The sequence below is a fragment of the Oncorhynchus gorbuscha genome, unplaced genomic scaffold (genome assembly GCF_021184085.1).
Source record: "Oncorhynchus gorbuscha isolate QuinsamMale2020 ecotype Even-year unplaced genomic scaffold, OgorEven_v1.0 Un_scaffold_3042, whole genome shotgun sequence".
Lineage (NCBI taxonomy): Eukaryota > Metazoa > Chordata > Actinopteri > Salmoniformes > Salmonidae > Oncorhynchus > Oncorhynchus gorbuscha.
The window spans coordinates 1-22500 of NW_025747399.1; the positions used below are offsets into that span (position 1 = coordinate 1).

At 45.8% G+C, this 22500-nt stretch overlaps 1 protein-coding gene across 1 annotated transcript in view; it reads left to right on the forward strand.

Annotated features, from left to right (window-relative positions):
* Window positions 1-6470: 6470 nt before the first annotated feature.
* Window positions 6471-22500, forward strand: part of LOC124027255 (CUB and sushi domain-containing protein 3-like) — a gene marked incomplete at its 5' end in the record, with an annotated part of 17322 nt that continues 1292 nt past the window's right edge. The window contains 5 exons of the mRNA XM_046339716.1: window positions 6471-6644; window positions 8482-8555; window positions 12454-12565; window positions 19163-19342; window positions 21924-21989. Of these exons, the coding sequence (XP_046195672.1) occupies window positions 6471-6644; window positions 8482-8555; window positions 12454-12565; window positions 19163-19342; window positions 21924-21989 (606 nt within the window). The remainder of the gene's footprint in view (window positions 6645-8481; window positions 8556-12453; window positions 12566-19162; window positions 19343-21923; window positions 21990-22500) is intronic.

The window sequence follows — 22500 nt, forward strand, 5'->3', positions numbered from 1 at the left end:
GACTGGGCTCTAGTCAGCCGTAGTGCACTACTTTTGACTGGGCTCTAGTCAGCCGTAGTGCACTACTTTTGACTGGGCTCTAGTCAGCCATAGTGCACTACTTTTGACTGGGCTCTAGTCAGCCGTAGTGCACTACTTTTGACTGGGCTCTAGTCAGCCGTAGTGCACTACTTTTGACTGGGCTCTAGTCAGCCATAGTGCACTACTTTTGACTGGGCTCTAGTCAGCCGTAGTGCACTACTTTTGACTGGGCTCTAGTCAACCGTAGTGCACTACTTTTGACTGGGCTCTAGTCAGCCGTAGTACACTACTTTAGTCAACCATAGTGCACTACTTTTGACTGGGCTCTAGTCAACCGTAGTGCACTACAGTTTGACTGGGCTCTAGTACCGTAGTGCACCATTTGACTGAGCTCTAGTCAGAGAGTTTACTAGAGCTCTGAGTTTTTGTCAGAGAGGTAGTTCAGTTGTGTTGTTAACCCTCAAGGCCATGTCAGGAAATAAAAACATTTGACGAGGGTAATTATTAAGATGTAACCCCAGAATGGGTGGCTCTCCCCACCCTCTTCACCCCACGGACACTGGAGTCTCTATTCAAAGAATCTTCTTACTGTATTTATTCACTGGTGGCTGGTGTCCCAATCAAATAAAATACCTGATTGAATCACTTGAAAAGAATCCAAATAAAGTAACATAATGGGGGTTGATACCATATGATCTACCCATGGATAAAAGATGGATTAAAAACACAGAATGTTTTAGTTATGTGCCAAACAACAGCACAATGGTGGTTGCTAAGGCTTCACTTCATGGGGATCCACATCCAGAATTCAAAGAAGAACACAGTGGTGGTTGCTAAGGCTTCAGCTTAATGGGGATCCACATCCAGAATACAAAGAAGAACACAATGGGGGTTGCTAAGGCTTCACTTAATGGGGATCCACATCCATAATACAAAGAAGAACACAATGGGGTTGCTAAGGCTTCACTTAATGGGGATCCACATCCAGAATACAAAGAAGAACACAATGGTGGTTGCTAAGGCTTCGCTTAATGGGGATCCACATCCAGAATACAAAGAAGAACACAATGGGGGTTGCTAAGGCTTCACTTAATGGGGATCCACATCCAGAATACAAAGAAGAACACAATGGGGGTTGCTAAGGCTTCACTTCATGGGGATCCACATCCAGAATACAAAGAAGAACACAATGGGGGTTGCTAAGGCTTCACTTCATGGGGATCCACATCCAGAATACAAAGAAGAACACAATGGGGGTTGCTAAGGCTTCACTTAATGGGGATCCACATCCATAATACAAAGAAGAACACAATGGGGGTTGCTAAGGCTTCACTTAATGGGGATCCACATCCAGAATACAAAGAAGAACACAATGGTGGTTGCTAAGGCTTCGCTTAATGGGGATCCACATCCAGAATACAAAGAAGAACACAATGGGGGTTGCTAAGGCTTCACTTAATGGGGATCCACATCCAGAATACAAAGAAGAACACAATGGGGGTTGCTAAGGCTTCACATCATGGGGATCCACATCCAGAATACAAAGAAGAACACAATGGGGTTGCTAAGGCTTCTCATCATGGGGATCCACATCCAGAATACAAAGAAGAACACAATGGGGTTGCTAAGGCTTCACTTAATGGGGATCCACATCCAGAATACAAAGAAGAACACAATGGGGGTTGCTAAGGCTTCACTTAATGGGGATCCACATCCAGAATACAAAGAAGAACACAATGGGGGTTGCTAAGGCTTCACTTAATGGGGATCCACATCAAGAATACATAATAAATCATAAACAAGTTAACTAAATCCAATGTTTGGGTCTCTCCACTCCCACCATTTAATATACCATATAATCGGCCCATCCAATATGAAACATTTATTAAAATGAACATGACTGAATAATGTTTTAGTTATGTGGACCGTGTTTTAGTTATGACGGCACAGAGAAGATGGCTACGTTTTACATGTTCCTAACCGATTGTGTTTTTATCTTCGTTTTTTGTCGTTGGTTGTAACTTATTTTTTAAACTTATTTTGTACATAATGTTGCTGCTACCATCTCTTGAGACCGAAAAATAACTTCTGGACATCAGAACAGCGATCACTCATCACGAACTGGCAGAATCCTTTTTATTTCCTTTAACAAGTTTGACGAGCCCGGCGTGAAGGACATACTGCTTTCCCAGGAACAGGCCCAAATCCCCATCATTTGCGTGAAGTGATGATGGAGAAAAAGAGGACCGAGGTCGGGCTACCTTCTGAGAATTCATAGGCGATTGAATAAACCACCCCTACCTTCACCCCTAACCACCCCTAGCCACCGTGCTTTTACACCTGCATTGTTTGCTGTTTGGGGTTTTAGGCTGGGTTTCTGTACAGCACTTTGAGATATCAGCTGATGTACGAAGGGCTATATAAATACATTTGATTTGATTTGATTTGATTCTGAGAATTCATAGGCGATCGAATAAACCACCCCTACCTTCTGAGAATTCATAGGCGATTGAATAAACCACCCCTACCTTCTGAGAATTCATAGGCGATCGAATAAACCACCCCTACCTTCTGAGAATTCATAGGCGATTGAATAAACCACCCCTACCTTCTGAGAATTCATAGGCGATTGAATAAACCACCCCTACCTTCTGAGAATTCATAGGCGATTGAATAAACCACCCCTACCTTCTGAGAATTCATAGGCGATTGAATAAACCACCCCTACCTTCTGAGAATTCATAGGCGATTGAATAAACCACCCCTACCTTCTGAGAATTCATAGGCGATTGAATAAACCACCCCTACCTTCTGAGAATTCATAGGCGATTGAATAAACCACCCCTACCTTCTGAGAATTCATAGGCGATCGAATAAACCACCCCTGCCTTCCGTTCTTCTAGCTAACATGCAATCATTAGAACATAAAATCGATGACCTACGTAGGAAGATTAAACTACCAACAGGGCATTAAAAATGGTAATATGTATTTCTTTACGGAGTCGTGGCTGAACGACGACAATATCAACATACAGATGGCTGGTTATACGCTGTATCGGCAGGATAGAACAGCAGCATCTGGGAAGACAAGGGGTGGTGGACTATGCATATATGTAAACAACAGCTGGTGCACGATATCTAAGAAATTGTCTAAGGTTTTGCTCGCCTGAGGTAGAGTATCTCATGATAAGCTATAGAATCAATCAATCAAATGTATTTATAAAGCCCTTCTTGCATCAGCTGATGTCACAAAGTGCTGTACAGAAACCCAGCCTAAAGCCCCAAACAGCAAGCAATGCAGGTGTAGAAGCACAGTAGCTAGGAAAAACTCCCTAGAAAGGCCAGAACCTAAGAAGAAACCTAGAGAGGAACCAGGCTATGAGGGGTGGTCAGTCCTCTTCTGGCTGTGCCGGGTAGAGATTATAACAGAACATGGCCAAGATGTTCAAATGTTCATAGATGACCAGCAGTGTCAAATAATAGAACACACTATCTACCTAGAGAGTTTTCATCTGTATTTTTCGTAGCTGTCTACAGAACACCACAGACCGATGCTGGCACTAAGATCACACACTCAATGAGCTGTATTCCGCCATAAGCAGACAGGAAAACGCTCATCCAGAGGCGGCGCTCCTAGTGGCCGGGGGCTTTAATGCAGGGACACTAAAATTTGTTTTACCAAATTTCTATCAGCATGTTAAATGTGCAACCAGAGGGAAAAAAACCTCTAGACCACCTTTACTCCACACACAGAGACACGTACAAAGCTCTCCCTCGCCCTCCATTTGGCAAATCTTACCATAATTCTAGCCTTCCTGCTTACAAGCTAAAAATAAAGCAGGAACCACCAGTGACTCAGTCAGTAAGGAAGTGGTCAGATGAAGCAGATGCTAAACTACCGGTGGAATATGTTTTAGGTATGTGGAATATGTTTTAGTTACGTGGAATATGTTTTAGGTATGTGGAATATGTTTGAAACTGTGATGCCCCAGAAGAACCACAGGAAGAATAGGGCTCATTAAGGTGTCAGTTAACGGGGATTCATAATAATGAAGGCAAACCAATCCATTAGTTTCTCACGGCTTCGCTGCTTGAACCGCTCTCTGATTGAGGGTTAAATACGGAAGACACATGTGCAACTGACTAGGTATACCCCTTTCCTTTCCCTAATGAATAATTAATCACAGGTAATTAATCATTCATCAAACTCATTCCATGGAGGAACGAATGTGTCTGTGTGTTTTCACTCCTCCCTTGTGCTTGAACTCTCTTCACCTTGTTGTCTAGGTCTTCATTGGCTAGTTAGGAACTCCCCTCACCTGGTTGTCTTCATTGGCTAGTTAGGAACTCCCCTCACCTGGTTGTCTAGGTCTTCATTGGCTAGTTAGGAACTCCCCTCACCTGGTTGTCTAGGTCTTCATTGGCTAGTTAGGAACTCTCCTCACCTGGTTGTCTAGGTCTTCATTGGCTAGTTAGGAAGTCCCCTCACCTGGTTGTCTAGGTCTTCATTGGCTAGTTAGGAACTCCCCTCACCTGGTTGTCTAGGTCTTCATTGGCTAGTTAGGAACTCCCCTCACCTGGTTGTCTAGGTCTTCATTGGCTAGTTAGGAACTCCCCTCACCTGGTTGACTTCATTGATTAGTTAGGAAGTCACCTCACCTGGTTGTCTAGGTCTTCATTGGCTAGTTAGGAACTCCCCTCACCTGGTTGTCTTCATTGATTAGTTAGGAAGTCCCCTCACCTGGTTGTCTAGGTCTTCATTGGCTAGTTAGGAACTCCCCTCACCTGGTTGTCTTCATTGATTAGTTAGGAAGTCCCCTCACCTGGTTGTCTAGGTCTTCATTGGCTAGTTAGGAACTCCCCTCACCTGGTTGTCTTCATTGATTAGTTAGGATCTCCCCTCACCTGGTTGTCTAGGTCTTCATTGATTAGTTAGGAACTCCCCTCACCTGGTTGTCTAGGTCTTCATTGGCTGGTTAGGAACTCCCCTCACCTGGTTGTCTAGGTCTTCATTGGCTATTTAGGAACTCCCCTCACCTGGTTGTCTAGGTCTTCATTGGCTGGTTAGGAACTCCCCTCACCTGGTTGTCTAGGTCTTCATTGATTAGTTAGGAACTCCCCTCACCTGGTTGTCTAGGTCTTCATTGGCTAGTTAGGAACTCCCCTCACCTGGTTGTCTAGGTCTTCATTGATTAGTTAGGAAGTTCCCTCACCTGGTTGTCTAGGTCTTCATTGGCTAGTTAGGATCTCCCCTCACCTGGTTGTCTTCATTGATTAGTTAGGATCTCCCCTCACCTGGTTGTCTAGGTCTTCATTGGCTAGTTAGGATCTCCCCTCACCTGGTTGTCTAGGTCTTCATTGGCTAGTTAGGATCTCCCCTCACCTGGTTGTCTAGGTCTTCATTGGCTAGTTAGGAAGTCCCCTCACCTGGTTGTCTAGGTCTTCATTGGCTAGTTAGGATCTCCCCTCACCTGGTTGTCTAGGTCTTCATTGATTAGTTAGGAACTCCCCTCACCTGGTTGTGTAGGTCTTCATTGGCTAGTTAGGATCTCCCCTCACCTGGTTGTCTTCATTGATTAGTTAGGATCTCCCCTCACCTGGTTGTCTAGGTCTTCATTGATTAGTTAGGAACTCCCCTCACCTGGTTGTGTAGGTCTTCATTGGCTAGTTAGGAAGTCCCCTCACCTGGTTGTCTAGGTCTTCATTGGAAACCAATTAAAAGGAAATAACAAAACCAACAGCCATTGGGTCCCTCACATGGAATGAGTTTGACAGCCCTGGACTAAATGAAGAATAACCCACTGAATTAAAGACAGGGTTTTGGGTCTCTCCACTCCCAGCCATATAATATGCCATATGATCTGCCCATATGCACTATAAACATGGATAAAACAAACATGAGTGAGGAATTTGACCATGGTGCTTGCCTACGGAGCTGTGAGGGGAACGGCACCTCAGTACCTCCAGGCTCTGATCAGGCCCTACACCCAAATAAGGGCACTGCGTTCATCCACCTCTGGCCTGTTCATTAGGCTTCCCTACCACTGAGGAAGTACAGTTCCCGCTCAGCCCAGTCAAAACTGTTCGCTGCTCTGGCTCCAGCCCCAATGGTGGAACAAACTCCCTCACGACGCCAGGACAGCGGAGTCAATCACCACCTTCCGGAGACACCTGAAACCCCACCTCTTTAAGGAATACCTAGGATAGGATAAAGTAATCCTTCTCACCCCCCCCCCCTTAAAATGTAGATGCACTATTGTAAAGTGGCTGTTCCACTGGATGTCATAAGGTGAATGCACCAATTTGTAAGTCGCTCTGGATAAGAGCGTCTGCTAAATGACTTAAATGTAATGTAATGTAAATTAATTTACAGAGTTGTTTCATTTACGAGTCAGGATGAATTCAGTGAACTTAAAGCTATGTTATGTTTTGGGGCATCTCCATTCCAGCCAAGTTCTGTGGAGACCCTGGTACCCCAGCCAAGGGGAAAAGAGAAGGACGAAGTTTAATCTACAAGTCAGAGGTTACCTTCAGCTGTAGCGCCCCCTATGTCCTGGTGGGGTCAACTACACGCATCTGTCAGGACGACAGCGCCTGGAGCGGCTCTCAGCCACGATGCATAGGTGGGTAACAACACCATACTGTAACAGCTACAGTCTATAGGTATCAACATCATACTGTAACAGCTACAGTCTATAGGTAACATCATACTGTAACAGCTACAGTCTATAGGTAACAACATACTGTAACAGCTACAGTCTATAGGTAACATCATACTGTAACAGCTACAGTCTATTGGTAACATCATACTGTAACAGCTACAGTCTATAGGTAACAACATCATACTGTAACAGCTACAGTCTATAGGTAACATCATACTGTAACAGCTACAGTCTATAGGTAACAACATCATACTATAACAGCTACAGTCTATAGGTAGCAGCTACAGTCTATAGGTAACATCATACTGTAACAGCTACAGTCTACAGGTAACATCATACTGTAACAGCTACAGTCTACAGGTAACATCATACTGTAACAGCTACAGTCTATAGGTAACATCATACTGTAACAGCTACAGTCTATAGGTAACAACATACTGTAACAGCTACAGTCTATAGGTAACATCATACTGTAACAGCTACAGTCTATAGGTAACAACATCATACTATAACAGCTACAGTCTATAGGTAACAACATCATACTGTAACAGCTACAGTCTATAGGTAACATCATACTGTAACAGCTACAGTCTATAGGTAACAACATACTGTAACAGCTACAGTCTACAGGTAACATCATACTGTAACAGCTACAGTCTACAGGTAACATCATACTGTAACAGCTACAGTCTATAGGTAACAACATACTGTAACAGATACAGTCTATAGGTAACAGCTACAGTCTATAGGTAACATCATACTGTAACAACTACAGTGTACAGGTAACATTATCATACTGTAACAGCTACAGTCTATAGGTAACAGCTACAGTCTAGCTACAGTCTACAGTCTATAGGTAACATTTCTAAGGTAACATCATACTGTAACAGCTACAGTCTATAGGATGTAACAGCTACAGTCTATAGGTTTACAACGGTCCTTCTGTAGCTCAGTTGGTAACATCATAGAGCATGGTGTAACAACATCATACTGTAACAGCTACAGTCTAGTGGGTAACAGCTACAGTCCCATACTGTAACAGGTCTATACCAACACCATACTGTAGAATGTATGCACACATTACTGTCTAAGTCATACTGTAACAGCTACAGTCTATAGGTAACATCATACTGTGAATAAAAGCTACAGTCTATAGGTAACATTTCTAAATGACCCCAAATTTTGATTAGTTATTTTACAATCCCCTTGTCCAAACATCACAATAAAGAACGTAGATGCTGTTCCACTTAGAAAATACCTTATTGATCGTTTCATCGCACGTAAAGGTGGTGCAATTATGAGGGATTTAAGTACAAATACACCATTTACGTGTGCATGAATCGTGTCTGAATCGTGTCTGAATCGTGTCTGAATCGGGTCGGATTCGGGTCTGAATCGGGTCTAAATCGGGACTGAATCTGGTCTGAATCGGGTCTGAATCGTGTCTGAATCGTGTCTGAATCGGGTCTGAATCGGGTCTGAATCGGGTCTAAATCGGGACTGAATCGGGTCTGAATCGGGTCTGAATCGGGTCTGAATCGGGTCTGAATCGGGACTGAATCGGGTCTGCATCGGGTCTTCATCGGGTCTGCATCGGGACTGAATTGGGACTGAATTGGGTCTGAATTGGGTCTGAATCGGGTCTGAATCGGGTCTGAATCTGGTCTGAATCGGGTCTGAATCGGATCTGAATCGCCCCCCCCCATATGTTTAATAAGAGACTCTACAAAGTGTGCTTCCGTAGATATGACAGACTCATGATAGTAACCCAGGGTGATTGTGATCTATGTCCTTCTAGAACCATCCAGGACGACGTGTGAGAACCCAGGAACACCTGAACACGGCTCCATGAACATCAGCCTGGGGTTCAAGGTACGGTTGAAAGGACTGTTCCCTTCTCGATACCTTTAAAGTGGCAATCTGGGATGGGTACATCCCCCCCATGGTTAAAACTATCATTTAAAAAACTCATAGATGGTCAGTCCTTGCATCCACAGCTCTTGTCTATGAATTTGAGAGTGGTTACATTTCTCCAGACCCAATCCCTCAGCTTTTTACCAAAGAAAGTGGTGACCATTTTGAACCCCAGTACAGTATGTTGGACTGACACTGTACTGTACCAACGATGATAGAGTACTGGTTTAAGGTCATGTCCGGTTCTGAGGGTGAAGTATGTTGGACTGGGACTGTACTGTACCAACGATGATAGAGTACTGGTTTAAGGTAAAACGTGTCCGGTTCTGAGGGTGCAGTATGTTGGACTGAGACTGTACTGTACCAACGATGATAGAGTACTGGTTTAAGGTCGTGTCCGGTTCTGAGGGTGCAGTATGTTGGACTGAGACTGTACTGTACCAACGATGATAGAGTACTGGTTTAAGGTTGTGTCTGGTTCTGAGGATGCAGTATGTTGGACTGAGACTGTACTGTACCAACGATGATAGAGTACTGGTTTAAGGTTTAAAACTGTCTGGTTCTGAGGGTGCAGTATGTTGGACTGAGACTGTACTGTACCAACGATGATAGAGTACTGGTTTAAGGTCATGTCCGGTTCTGAGGATACAGTATGTTGGACTGGGACTGTACTGTACCAACGATGATAGAGTACTGGTTTAAGGTTTAAAACTGTCTGGTTCTGAGCGTGCAGTATGTTGGACTGAGACTGTACTGTACCAACGATGATAGAGTACTGGTTTAAGGTTGTGTCTGGTTCTGAGGATACAGTATGTTGGCCTGAGACTGTACTGTACCAACGATGATAGAGTACTGGTTTAAGGTTTAAAACTGTCTGGTTCTGAGGATGTTGGACTGGGAGCGTGTGTGAACTGACTGTACTGTTCAAGGGTGATAGAGTACTGGTTTAAGATGTCGAGTACTGGTTCTGAGGATGTTGACTGGGAGCGTGTCTGTGAACTGACTGTACTGTACCAACGATGATAGAGTACTGGTTTAAGGTTGTGTCTGGTTCTGAGGATGTTGGACTGGGAGCGTGTGTGAACTGACTGTACTGAAACTGTATGGACTGTATGGATGATGTGATGATATGTGAAACCACAGTCCAACCCACCAGCTGGAAGATCTAAATGTGTCTGGATTGGAATCATCTTGTATTCTGTTGGATGATGTTATATTGGCGCAAGGCAAGGCAGTCTCTGTCTGTCTCTCTCTCTCTGTCTCTCTCTGTCTCTCTCTAGAGTCTCTCTGTCTGTCTCTCTCTCTCTCTCTGTCTCTCTCTGTCTCTCTCTCTCTCTCTCTCTGTCTCTCTCTCTCTCTCTCTCTCTCTGTCTCTCTCTCTCTCTCTCTGTCTCTCTCTCTCTCTCTGTCTCTCTCTCTGTCTCTCTCTGTCTCTCTCTGTCTCTCTCTCTCTCTCTCTCTCTCTCTCTCTCTCTCTCTCTCTCTCTCTCTCTCTCTCTCTCTGTCTCTCTCTGTCTCTGTGTCTCTCTCTCTCTCTCTCTCTCTCTCTCTCTCTGTCTCTCTCTCTCTCTCTGTCTCTGTGTCTCTGTCTCTCTCTCTGTCTCTCTCTCTCTCTCTCTCTCTCTCTCTCTGTCTTTCTGCCTCTCTGTCTCTCTCTCTCTCTCTGTCTCTGTCTCTGTCTCTGTCTCTGTCTCTCTCTCTCTCTCTCTCTCTGTATGTCTCTCTGTCTCTCTCTCTCAAATATGCTTTCACACATTTCCAATAGTGATGCAATTTGTCTCTCTCTGTCTTTGAGGTTAATTAGACTTAACTGTCTTTGAGGTTAATTAGACTTAACTGGACTCATCCTAAAAGTATTCGGGGGCTCCTGAGTGGCTCTCTGTCTCTAAGGCACTGCATCTCAGTGCTAGAGGCGTCTGTCTACAGACTCTGGTTCAGCGGTCTAAGGCACTGCATCTCAGTCCTAGTCTCGTCTCTCAGACCCTGGTCTCTCTCTTCCAGGCTGTCTCTGTCTCTCTCTGTGATTGGTCTCTGTAAGGTCTCTGTTTAGTCTGTCTGTCTCTCTGAACCTGGTGGGCTCTGGGTTTAGTAATGTCTGTCTCTCTGAACCAGGTGGGCAATAAGGGGTTTAGTAATGTCTGTCTCTCTGAACCAGGTGGGCAGTAAGGTGGAGTTTAGTAATGTCTGTCTCTCTGAACCAGGTCTCAGTCTGTGGGGTTTAGTAATGTCTGTCTCTCTGAACCTCTGTGGGCAGTAAGGAGTTTAGTAATGTCTGTCTGTCTGTCTGAACCAGGGGGCTCTAAGGTGGAGTTTAGTAATGTCTCTGTCTCTCTGAACCAGCTGGGCAGTCTGGGGTTTAGTCTCTGTCTGTCTTCTGAACCAGGTGGGCAATAAGGGGTTTAGTCTGTCTCTCTCTCTGAACCTCTGTCTCTGTCTTTAGTAATGTCTGTCTCTCTGAACCAGGTGGGCAATAAGGGGTTTAGTAATGTCTGTCTCTCTCTCTGTCTGTCTCTCTGAACCAGGTGGGCAGTAAGGTGATGCAATTTGAACCTAAAGACTGTCTCTCTGAGGTTAATTGGGCTTAACTGTCTTTGAGGTTTAGTAACTGTCTGTCTCTCTAAAAGTAACCAGGTGGGCAGTGGGTTAAGGCATCTCTGTCTCTAGTCACTACAGACCCAGGCTGTATCACTGTCGGCCATGATTGGTGGGCAGTAAGGTGGAGTTTAGTAATGTCTGTCTCTCTGAACCAGGTGGGCAATAAGGGGTTTAGTAATGTCTGTCTCTCTGAACCAGGTGGGCAGTAAGGGGTTTAGTAATGTCTGTCTCTCTGAACCAGGTGGGCAGTAAGGTGGAGTTTAGTAATGTCTGTCTCTCTGAACCAGGTGGGCAGTAAGGGGTTTAGTAATGTCTGTCTCTCTGAACCAGGTGGGCAGTAAGGTGGGTTTAGTAATGTCTGTCTCTCTGAACCAGGTGGGCAGTAAGGTGGGTTTAGTAATGTCTGTCTCTCTGAACCAGATGGGCAGTAAGGAGTTTAGTAATGTCTGTCTGTCTGTCTGAACCAGGTGGGCAGTAAGGTGGAGTTTAGTAATGTCTGTCTGTCTCTCTGAACCAGGTGGGCAGTAAGGTGGAGTTTAGTAATGTCTGTCTCTCTGAACCAGGTGGGCAGTAAGGAGTTTAGTAATGTCTGTCTCTCTGAACCAGGTGGGCAGTAAGGGGTTTAGTAATGTCTGTCTCTCTGAACCAGGTGGGCAGTAAGGGGTTTAGTAATGTCTGTCTGTCTCTCTGAACCAGGTGGGCAGTAAGGTGGAGTTTAGTAATGTCTGTCTCTCTGAACCAGGTGGGCAGTAAGGTGGAGTTTAGTAATGTCTGTCTCTCTGAACCAGATGGGCAGTAAGGAGTTTAGTAATGTCTGTCTCTCTGAACCAGTTGGGCAGTAAGGTGGAGTTTAGTAATGTCTGTCTCTCTGAACCAGGTGGGCAGTAATGTGGGGTTTAGTAATGTCTGTCTCTCTGAACCAGGGGGGCAGTAAGGTGGAGTTTAGTAATGTCTCTCTGTCTCTCTGAACCAGCTGGGCAGTAAGGGGTTTAGTAATGTCTGTCTGTCTCTCTGAACCAGGTGGGCAGTAAGGGGTTTAGTAATGTCTGTCTCTCTGAACCAGGTGGGCAGTAATGTGGGGTTTAGTAATGTCTGTCTCTCTGAACCAGGTGGGCAGTAAGGAGTTTAGTAATGTCTGTCTCTCTGAACCAGGTGGGCAGTAAGGAGTTTAGTAATGTCTGTCTGTCTGTCTGTCTGTCTGAACCAGGTGGGCAGTAAGGTGGAGTTTAGTAATATCTCTATGTCTGTCTCTCTGAACCAGGTGGGCAGTAAGGTGGAGTTCCAGTGCCAGCAGGGCCACCTACTCCAGGGTTCCACCACCCGACTCTGCCTGTCTGACCTCACCTGGAGCGGATCTCAGCCAACATGCATCCGTGAGCTCTCCTCATCTCTTCCTCTGTCATCTTCCTCTCCTCTAGCCTCTCTCCTCTTCCTCAGTCCCCTCTCCTTATCTCTTCCTCTGTCATCTTCCTCTCCTCTAGCCTCTCTCCTCTTCCTCAGTCCCCTCTCCTTATCTCTTCCTCTGTCATCTTCCTCTCCTCTAGCCTCTCTCCTCTTCCTCAGTCCCCTCTCCTTATCTCTTCCTCTGTCATCTTCCTCTCCTCTAGCCTCAGTCTCCTCTTCCTCAGTCTGTCCCCTCTCCTCCACCTCTCTCCACTTCCTCTATTCATCAGTCCTCTCTCCCTTCCTCAGTCCTCTCCTCTCTCCCTTCCTATTCCTCAGTTCCCCTCCTATCTCTTCCTATCATCTTCCCCTCTCCCCCTCCTATTCCCAGTTCCCCCTCCTCTCTTCCTCAGTCCCCTCTCCTTATCTCTTCCTTGTCATCTTCCTCTCCTCTCTCTGCTCTTCCCTCTCTTTGCTCTTTCCTCTCTCTTCTCTCTCTTCCTCAGTCCTCTTCTGCTCTCACAACCTCCTCTTCCTCAGTCCTCTATCCTCTATCCTCTCCACCTCTCTTCAGTCCTCTCTCCTCTCTCCTTATTCTCAGTCCCTATCCTCTATCCTCAGTCCCTCAGTCCTCTATCCCTCTCTCCTCTTCTCCGTCCTCCCTCCTCTCCACTTCACATCTCCTTCCTGCAATCAACACCATGCCTATGAGTGTGTCTGCCCCATGGTTCTCCTATTCCTCAGTTGTAGCCTGCAGTCCTCAATCTAGAATGTTGCCTGGCCAATCCAGTCTCAGCCCTATGAAGTCCTAGAATGTTGCCTGGCCAATCGCTGTCAGTTCCCCTATGAAGTGTGTAGAATCTCCTCTCAGTTCCCCTGCCTGGGCAATCCTGTCAGTTCCCTGTGAAGTGTGTAGAATGTTGCCTGGCCAATCTTCTGCAGTTCCCCTATGAAGTGTGTAGAATGTTGCCTGGCCAATCTGCAGTTTCCCTGTGAAGTGTGTAGAATGTTGCCTGGCCAATCTCAGTTTCCCTGTGAAGTGTGTAGAATGTTGCCTGGCCAATCGCTATCAGTTTCCTCTGAAGTGTCAGAATGTTGCCTCTTCCTCAGTTCCCCTGACGTGTCTAGAATGCCTGGCCAATCACTGTCAGTTCCCTATGAAGTGTGTAGAATGTTGCCTGGCCAATCACTGTCAGTTTCTTATGAAGTGTGTAGAATGTTGTCTCAATCACTGTCAGTTTCCTTATGAATCTCCTGTTTCCTTATGAAGTCCGCTCTGCAATCACTGTCAGTTACCATTGTGAGAATGTTGTCTGCCAATCACTGTCAGTTTCTTATGAAGTGTGTAGAATGTTGTCTGTCCAATCACTGTCAGTTTACTTATGAAGTGTGTAGAATGTTGTCTGGCCAATCACTGTCCTGAAGTGTGTAGAATGTTGCCTGGCCAATCGCTGTCAGTTTCCCTATGAAGTGTGTAGAATGTTGCCTGGCCAATCGCTGTCAGTTCCCCTATGAAGTGTGTAGAATGTTGCCTGGCCAATCGCTGTCAGTTCCCCTGTGAAGTGTGTAGAATGTTGCCTGGCCAATCGCTGTCAGTTCCCCTGTGAAGTGTGTAGAATGTTGCCTGGCCAATCGCTGTCAGTTCCCCTGTGAAGTGTGTAGAATGTTGCCTGGCCAATCGCTGTCAGTTCCCCTGTGAAGTGTGCAGAATGTTGCCTGGCCAATCGCTGTCAGTTTCCCGAAGCCAGAGGGGCTTTTCCTCTGGGACACGCCACATCACACGACTGATGTATTCAACATTAGTATTTTAAGAGTGATAAGTGCCTGCTATTTACACTGATTCATCCGACATTAAAAGGAAACATTACTACTGTACACATTTGCATAGGATTATGATTTATTGCTGATGAAAATGATATTTCATAATCACTATTATCATAACTACTCCCCGAGACAGAAGTCCCATTGGAATTACCCTTTGATGGGAAAAATGCTCCGTTCGCTAATACAACGTCTGTATCCTCCGTACCCCAATGGTGTGTCTGTGTGGTTATTTATGTACAGTATCTCAGTGGTCTGGCTGATCTGTCTACTGCACTGCCATGTGGTGTGGTCCTGTCCTGGCTGCTCCTGTCCTGGCTGGTCCTGTCCTGTCTGGTCCTGTCCTGGCTGCTCCTGTCCTGGCTGCTCCTGTCCTGTCTGGTCCTGTCCTGTCTGGTCCTGTCCTGTCTGGTCCTGTCGGGTCCTGTCCTGTCTGGTCCTGTCCTGTCTGGTCCTGTCGGGTCCTGTCCTGGCTGCTCCTGTCCTGTCTGGTCCTGTCCTGTCTGGTCCTGTCTGGTCCTGTCCTGTCGGCTCCTGTCCTGTCGGCTCCTGTCCTGTCTGGTCCTGTCCTGGCTTCTCCTGTCCTGTCTGGTCCTGTCCTGGCTGCTCCTGTCCTGTCTGGTCCTGTCATGTCTGGTCCTGTCCTGGCTGCTCCTGTCCTGTCTGGTCCTGTCCTGGCTGCTCCTGTCCTGTCTGGTCCTGTCCTGTCTGCTCCTGTCCTGTCTGGTCCTGTCCTGTCTGGTCCTGTCCTGGCTGCTCCTGTCTTGTCTGGTCCTGTCCTGTCTGGTCCTGTCCTGTCTGGTCCTGTCCTGGCTGCTCCTGTCCTGGCTGCTCCTGTCCTGTCTGGTCCTGTCCTGTCTGGTCCTGTCCTGGCTGCTCCTGTCCTGTCTGGTCCTGTCCTGTCTGGTCCTGTGTGCTCCTGTCCTGTCTGGTCCTGTCCTGTCTGGTCCTGTCCTGTCTGGTCCTGTCCTGTCTGGTCCTGTCCTGGCTGCTCCTGTCCTGTCTGGTCCTGTCCTGTCTGGTCCTGTCCTGGCTGCTCCTGTCCTGTCTGGTCCTGTGTGCTCCTGTCCTGTCTGGTCCTGTGTGCTCCTGTCCTGTCTGGTCTTGTCTGGTCCTGTCCTGTCTGGTCCTGTCGGGTCCTGTCCTGTCTGGTCCTGTCCTGGCTGCTCCTGTCCTGTCTGGTCCTGTCCTGTCTGGTCCTGTCCTGGCTGCTCCTGTCCTGTCTGGTCCTGTGTGCTCCTGTCCTGTCTGGTCCTGTGTGCTCCTGTCCTGTCTGGTCCTGTGTGCTCCTGTCCTGTCTGGTCTTGTCTGGTCCTGTCCTGTCTGGTCCTGTCGGGTCCTGTCCTGTCTGGTCCTGTCCTGTCTGTTCCTGTCCTGTCTGCTCCTGTCCTGTCTGGTCCTGTCCTGTCTGCTCCTGTCCTGTCTGCTCCTGTCCTGTCTGGTCCTGTGTTCTCCTGTCCTGTCTGGTCCTGTCCTGTCTGGTCCTGTGTGCTCCTGTCCTGTCTGCTCCTGTCCTGTCTGGTCCTCCCTCCACCTCCCTAACGTCCAACTCTTACTCATGTCTGTGTGGGAGCCGTCCTGCAGCTGAAGACAGCCATAGCCTCTCATTTCATCTCCTCTCAGCATCATATTAAAATCACAAAGTCAGTCCTTGGTCTGGACCAGCTCTGTCTTTCTCCCTCCTCCTCCCTCTCTCCTCCTCCCTCATTCCCTCCTCCATCTTCTCTCTGTGATTGAGCAGAACACAGCCCTCTCCTCCTCCTCCCTCATTCCCTCCTCCATCTTCTCTCTGTGATGGAGCAGAACACAGCCCTTCCATCCTCCCTATTTCCTATTAGAGTTAATGTCACTAAATCATGAAGGGCCAATTCACTGCTGTGACTCTGTCACTAACACAACATGAAGGGCCAATTCACTGCTGTGACTCTGTCACTAACACAACATGAAGGGCCAATTCACTGCTGTGACTCTGTCACTAACACAACATGAAGGGCCAATTCACTGCTGTGACTCTGTCACTAACACAACATGAAGGGCCAATTCACTGCTGTGACTCTGTCACTAACACAACATGAAGGGTCAATTCACTGCTGTGACTCTGTCATGAACTCATGTCTTCAACTCATTAGTTTAGTAGATTCAGGATAGCTTCAACTCATTAGTTTAGTAGATTCAGGATATCTTCAACACATTAGTTTAGTAGATTCAGGATATCTTCAACTCATTAGTTTAGTCGATTCAGGATATCTTCAACTCATTAGTTTAGTAGATTCAGGATATCTTCAACTCATTAGTTTAGTAGATTCAGGATATCTTCAACTCATTAGTTTAGTCGATTCAGGATATCTTCAACTCATTAGTTTAGTAGATTCATGATATCTTCAACTCATTAGTTTAGTAGATTCAGGATATCTTCAACTCATTAGTTTAGTAGATTCAGGATATCTTCAACTCATTAGTTTAGTAGATTCATGATATCTTCAACTCATTAGTTTAGTAGATTCAGGATATCTTCAACTCGACCTACAGGGCCTTGCCCATCCCTGGTGTTGACCTACAGCGCCTTGCCCATCCCTGGTGTTGACCTACAGGGCCTTGCCCATCCCTGGTGTTGACCTACAGGGCCTTGCCCATCCCTGGTGTTGACCTACAGCGCCTTGCCCATCCCTGGTGTTGACCTACAGGGCCTTGCCCATCCCTGGTGTTGACCTACAGGGCCTTGCCCATCCCTGGTGTTGTGTTGACCTACAGGGCCTTGCCCATCCCTGGTGTTGACCTACAGGGCCTTGCCCATCCCTGGTGTTGACCTACAGGGCCTTGCCCATCCTGGTGTTGACCTACAGGGCCTTGCCCATCCCTGGTGTTGACCTACAGGGCCTTGCCCATCCCTGGTGTTGACCTACAGCGCCTTGCCCATCCCTGGTGTTGACCTACAGGGCCTTACCCATCCCTGGTGTTGACCTACAGGGCCTTGCCCATCCCAGGTGTTGACCTACAGGGCCTTGCCCATCCCAGGTGTTGACCTACAGGGCCTTGCCCATCCCTGGTGTTGACCTACAGGGCCTTGCCCATCCCTGGTGTTGACCTACAGGGCCTTGCCCATCCCTGGTGTTGACCTACAGGGCCTTGCCCATCCCTGGTGTTGACCTACAGGGCCTTGCCCATCCCTGGTGTTGACCTACAGGGCCTTGCAAAAGTGTTCATCCCCCTTGGTGTTTTCCCTATTTTGTTGCAATACAACCTGTAATTTAAATAGATGTTTTATTTGGATTTAATGTAATGGACAGACACAAAATTGGTGAAGTGAACTAGAAAAAATAACCTATTTTAAAAAATAAAAAATATTTTTAAAAAACTGAAAATTGGTGTGTGCATATGTATTCACCCCCTTTACTAAGAAGCCCTTAAACAAGATCTGGTGCAACCAATTACCTTCAGAAGTCACATAATTAGTTAAATAAAGTCCACCTGTGTGCAATCTAAGTGTCACATGACAGTAAATACACACCTGTTCTGAAAGGCCCAAGAGTCTGCAACACCACTAAGCAAGGGGCACCACCAAGCAAACGGCACCATGAAGACCAAGGAGCTCTCCAAACAGGTCAGGGACAAAGTAGTGGAGAAGTACAGACCACGGTTGGGTTATGAAAAAATATCTGAAACTTTGAACATCCCCACAGCGCACCGTTAAATCAATTATTTAAAAAAAATGGAAAGATTGTGTCATCACAACAAACCTGCCAAGAGAGAGGGCCACCTACCAAACATCACGGAGCAGGCAAAGATGGCATTAATCAGAGAGGCACCAAAGAGATCAAAGATAATACTGAAGGAGCTGAAAAGCTCCACAGCGGAGATTGGAATATCTGTCCATAGGATAAAAAAATAAGCTTAAAGAAGAAAATAAGAAAACACATTTGGTGTTCGCCAAAAGGCATGTGGGAGACTCCCCAGACATATGGAAAGAAGGTACTCTGGTCAGATGAGACTAAAATTTAGCTTTTTGGCCATCAAGGAAAATGCTATTTCTGGTGCAAACCCAACACCTCTCATTTCCCCGAGAACATCATCCCCACAGTGAAGCATGGTGGTGGCAGCATCATGTTGTGGGGATGTTTTTCATCGGTAGGGACTGGGAAACTGGTCAGAATTGAAGGAATGATGGATGGCGCTAAATACAGGGAAATTCTGGAGGGAAACCTGTTTCAGTCTTTCACCGATTTGAGACTGAGACGGAGGTTCACCTTCCAGCAGGACAATGACCCTAAGCATACTGCTAAAGCAACGCTCGAATGGTTTAAGGGGAAACATTTAAATGTCTTGGAATGACCTAGTCAAAGCCCACACCTCAATCCAATTGAGAATCTGCGGTATGACTTAAAGATTGCTGTACACCAGCGGAACCCATCCAACTTGATGGAGCTGAAACAGTTTTGCCTTAAAGAATGGGCAAACATCCCAGTGAATAGATGTGCCAAACTTATAGAGACATACCCCAAGAGACTTGCAGCTGTAATTGCTGCACAAGGTGCCTCTACAAAGTATTGACTTTGAGGGGGTGAATAATTATACACATTCAAGTTTTCTGTTTTCTAGTGTTATTTCTTGTTTGTCCCCCCAAAAAAATAAATAATTAATTCCAAGTTGTAAGGCAACAAAATAGGGAAAATTCCAAGGGGGGTAAATACTTTCACAAGCCTCTGTAATATGTTTCCCTGTTCACGTCCCTGATTAACTCTCCGTGTGTGTGTGTGTTCTCTCTGCAGCCCATTCGTGTAAGCAGCCCAAGTCCCCTCCCAATGCAGACGTGGTTGGGATGGAGCTGGCTCCGTATGGCTACACCCTGCTCTACTCCTGCCAGCCTGGCTTCATCCTGTCCGGGGGGTCAGAACACAGGGTCTGCAGGTCTGATGGAAGCTGGACCGGTAAGGTCCCCATCTGCAGAGGTAGGGAAATGAAGTCTATCTGGTTTTATACTATAATATTGATATATGTTTCCAACACAACTTGACAGATACTGAGATACAATGCCAGTGATGAGAACAAACAATAGATATCTAAATGTGACAAATAAGTGTAGAAGTATTGTAGAAAGCTGGTTATGTCTGGACAGAAGTACTGTAGAAAGCTGGTTATGTCTGGGCAGAAGTACTGTAGAAAGCTGGTTATGTCTGGACAGAAGTACTGTAGAAAGCTGGTTATGTCTGGGACAGAAGTACTGTAGAAAGCTGGTTATGGTTGGGACAGAAGTACTGTAGAAAGTTGGTTATGGTTGGGACAGAAGTACTGTAGAAAGCTGGTTATGTCTGGGACAGAAGTACTGTAGAAAGCTGGTTATGGTTGGGACAGAAGTACTGTAGAAAGTTGGTTATGGTTGGGACAGAAGTACTGTAGAAAGCTGGTTATGGTCTGGGACAGAAGTACTGTAGAAAGCTGGTTATGGCTGGGACAGAAGTACTGTAGAAAGCTGGTTATGTCTGGGCAGAAGTACTGTAGAAAGCTGGTTATGTCTGGACAGAAGTACTGTAGAAAGCTGGTTATGGCTGGGACAGAAGTACTGTAGAAAGCTGGTTATGGTTGGGACAGAAGTACTGTAGAAAGCTGGTTATGGTTGGGACAGAAGTACTGTAGAAAGCTGGTTATGTCTGGGACAGAAGTACTGTAGAAAGCTGGTTATGGCTGGGACAGAAGTACTGTAGAAAGCTGGTTATGACTGGGCATGGAAGTACTCTCTTCCTGGTTATGGCACCTGGAAGAATCTCTTCCTGCCATAAACAGCACCTGGAAAGAATCTCTTCCTGCCATAAACAGCACCTGAAGGAAGCTCTTCCTGCCATAAACAGCACCTGGAAAGACTCTCTTCCTGCCATAAACAGCACCTGAAGAATCTCTTCCTGCCATAAACAGCATCTGGAAAGAATATCTTCCTGCCATAAACAGCACCTGGAAATAATCTCTTCCTGCCATAAACAGCACCTGGAAAGAATCTCTTCCTGCCATAAACAGCACCTGGAAAGAATCTCTTCCTGCCATAAACAGAACCTGAAGGAATCTCTTCCTGCCATAAACAGCACCTGAAGGAATCTCTTCCTGCCATAAACAGCACCTGAAAATCTCTTCCTGCCATAAACAGCACCTGAAGGAATCTCTTCCTGCCATAAACAGCACCTGGAAAGAATCTCTTCCTGCCATAAACAGCACCTGGAAGAATCTCTTCCTGCCATAAACAGCACCTGGAAGAATCTCTTCCTGCCATAAACAGCACCTGGAAAGAATCTCTTCCTGCCGTAAACAGCACCTGGAAAGAATCTCTTCCTGCCATAAACAGCACCTGGAAAGAATCTCTTCCTGCCATAAACAGCACCTGGAAAGAATCTCTTCCTGCCATAAACAGCACCTGGAAAGAATCTCTTCCTGCCGTAAACAGAACCTGGAAAGAATCTCTTCCTGCCATAAACAGCACCTGGAAAGAATCTCTTCCTGAAATAAACAGCACCTGGAAAGAATCTCTTCCTGCCATAAACAGCACCTGGAAAGAATCTCTTCCTGCCATAAACAGCACCTGGAAAGAATCTCTTCCTGCCATAAACAGCACCTGAAGGAATCTCTTCCTGCCATAAACAGCACCTGGAAAGAATCTCTTCCTGCCATAAACAGCACCTGAAGGAATCTCTTCCTGCCATAAACAGCACCTGGAAAGAATATCTTCCTGCCATAAACAGCACCTGGAAAGACTCTCTTCCTGCCGTAAACAGCACCTGGAAAGACTCTCTTCCTGCCGTAAACAGCACCTGGAAAGAATCTCTTCCTTCCGTAAACAGCACCTGGAAGAATCTCTTCCTGCCATAAACAGCACCTGGAAAGAATATCTTCCTGCCATAAACAGCACCTGGAAGAATCTCTTCCTGCCATAAACAGCACCTGAAGGAATCTCTTCCTGCCATAAACAGCACCTGGAAGAATATCTTCCTGCCATAAACAGCACCTGAAGGAATCTCTTCCTGCCATAAACAGCACCTGGAAGAATATCTTCCTGCCATAAACAGCACCTGGAAAGAATCTCTTCCTGAAATAAACAGCACCTGGAAAGAATCTCTTCCTGAAATAAACAGCACCTGGAAAGAATCTCTTCCTGCCATAAACAGCACCTGGAAGAAGCGTCTACATATTTCCCGCGGTGCCGTTGTATCTCAGTAACTGTCATGGTGTGTTGCGTTAGAAACTCTATTCTCTGAGAGCTGATGTAAAATGTACACACACACACACACACACACACACACACACACACACACACACACACACACACACACACACACACACACACACACACACACACACACACACACACACACACACACACACACACAGTATGTATCTTCCTTGCAGGCTCTGCAACATTAAGGAGAGGTACTGTGTTAGCAACACAGTCATGAAAGTGTTTATTTTTGATAACATCCCGAGGGTGTTTCTGCTGTGCTCTGAAACAGCGCCGATTTGTGAGATACATAATTCTATGTTTCTTTCCAGTGGGCTCCAAACAGACGGAGAAACCTACCGCAACCTTACAGGGAACGCCAAGCCCCAACATACAAGGTAAGAAGAATACAGTACATTTACATGATAAGAAGAATACAGTAACTTTACATGATAAGAAGAATACAGTAACTTTACATGATAAGAATACAGTAACTTTACATGATAAGAAGAATACAGTAACTTTACATGATAAGAAGAATACAGTAACTTTACATGATAAGAAGAATACAGTAACTTTACATGATAAGAAGAATACAGTAACTTTACATGATAAGAAGAATACAGTAAATTTACATGATAAGAAGAATACAGTAAATTACATGATAAGAAGAATACAGTAACTTTACATGATAAGAAGAATACAGTAACTTTACATGATAAGAAGAATACAGTAAATTTACATGATAAGAAGAATACAGTAACTTTACATGATAAGAAGAATACAGTAAATTTACATGATAAGAAGAATACAGTAAATGTACATGGTAAGAAGAATACAGTAACTTTACATGATAAGAAGAATACAGTAAAATTACATGATAAGAAGAATACAGTAAATGTACATGGT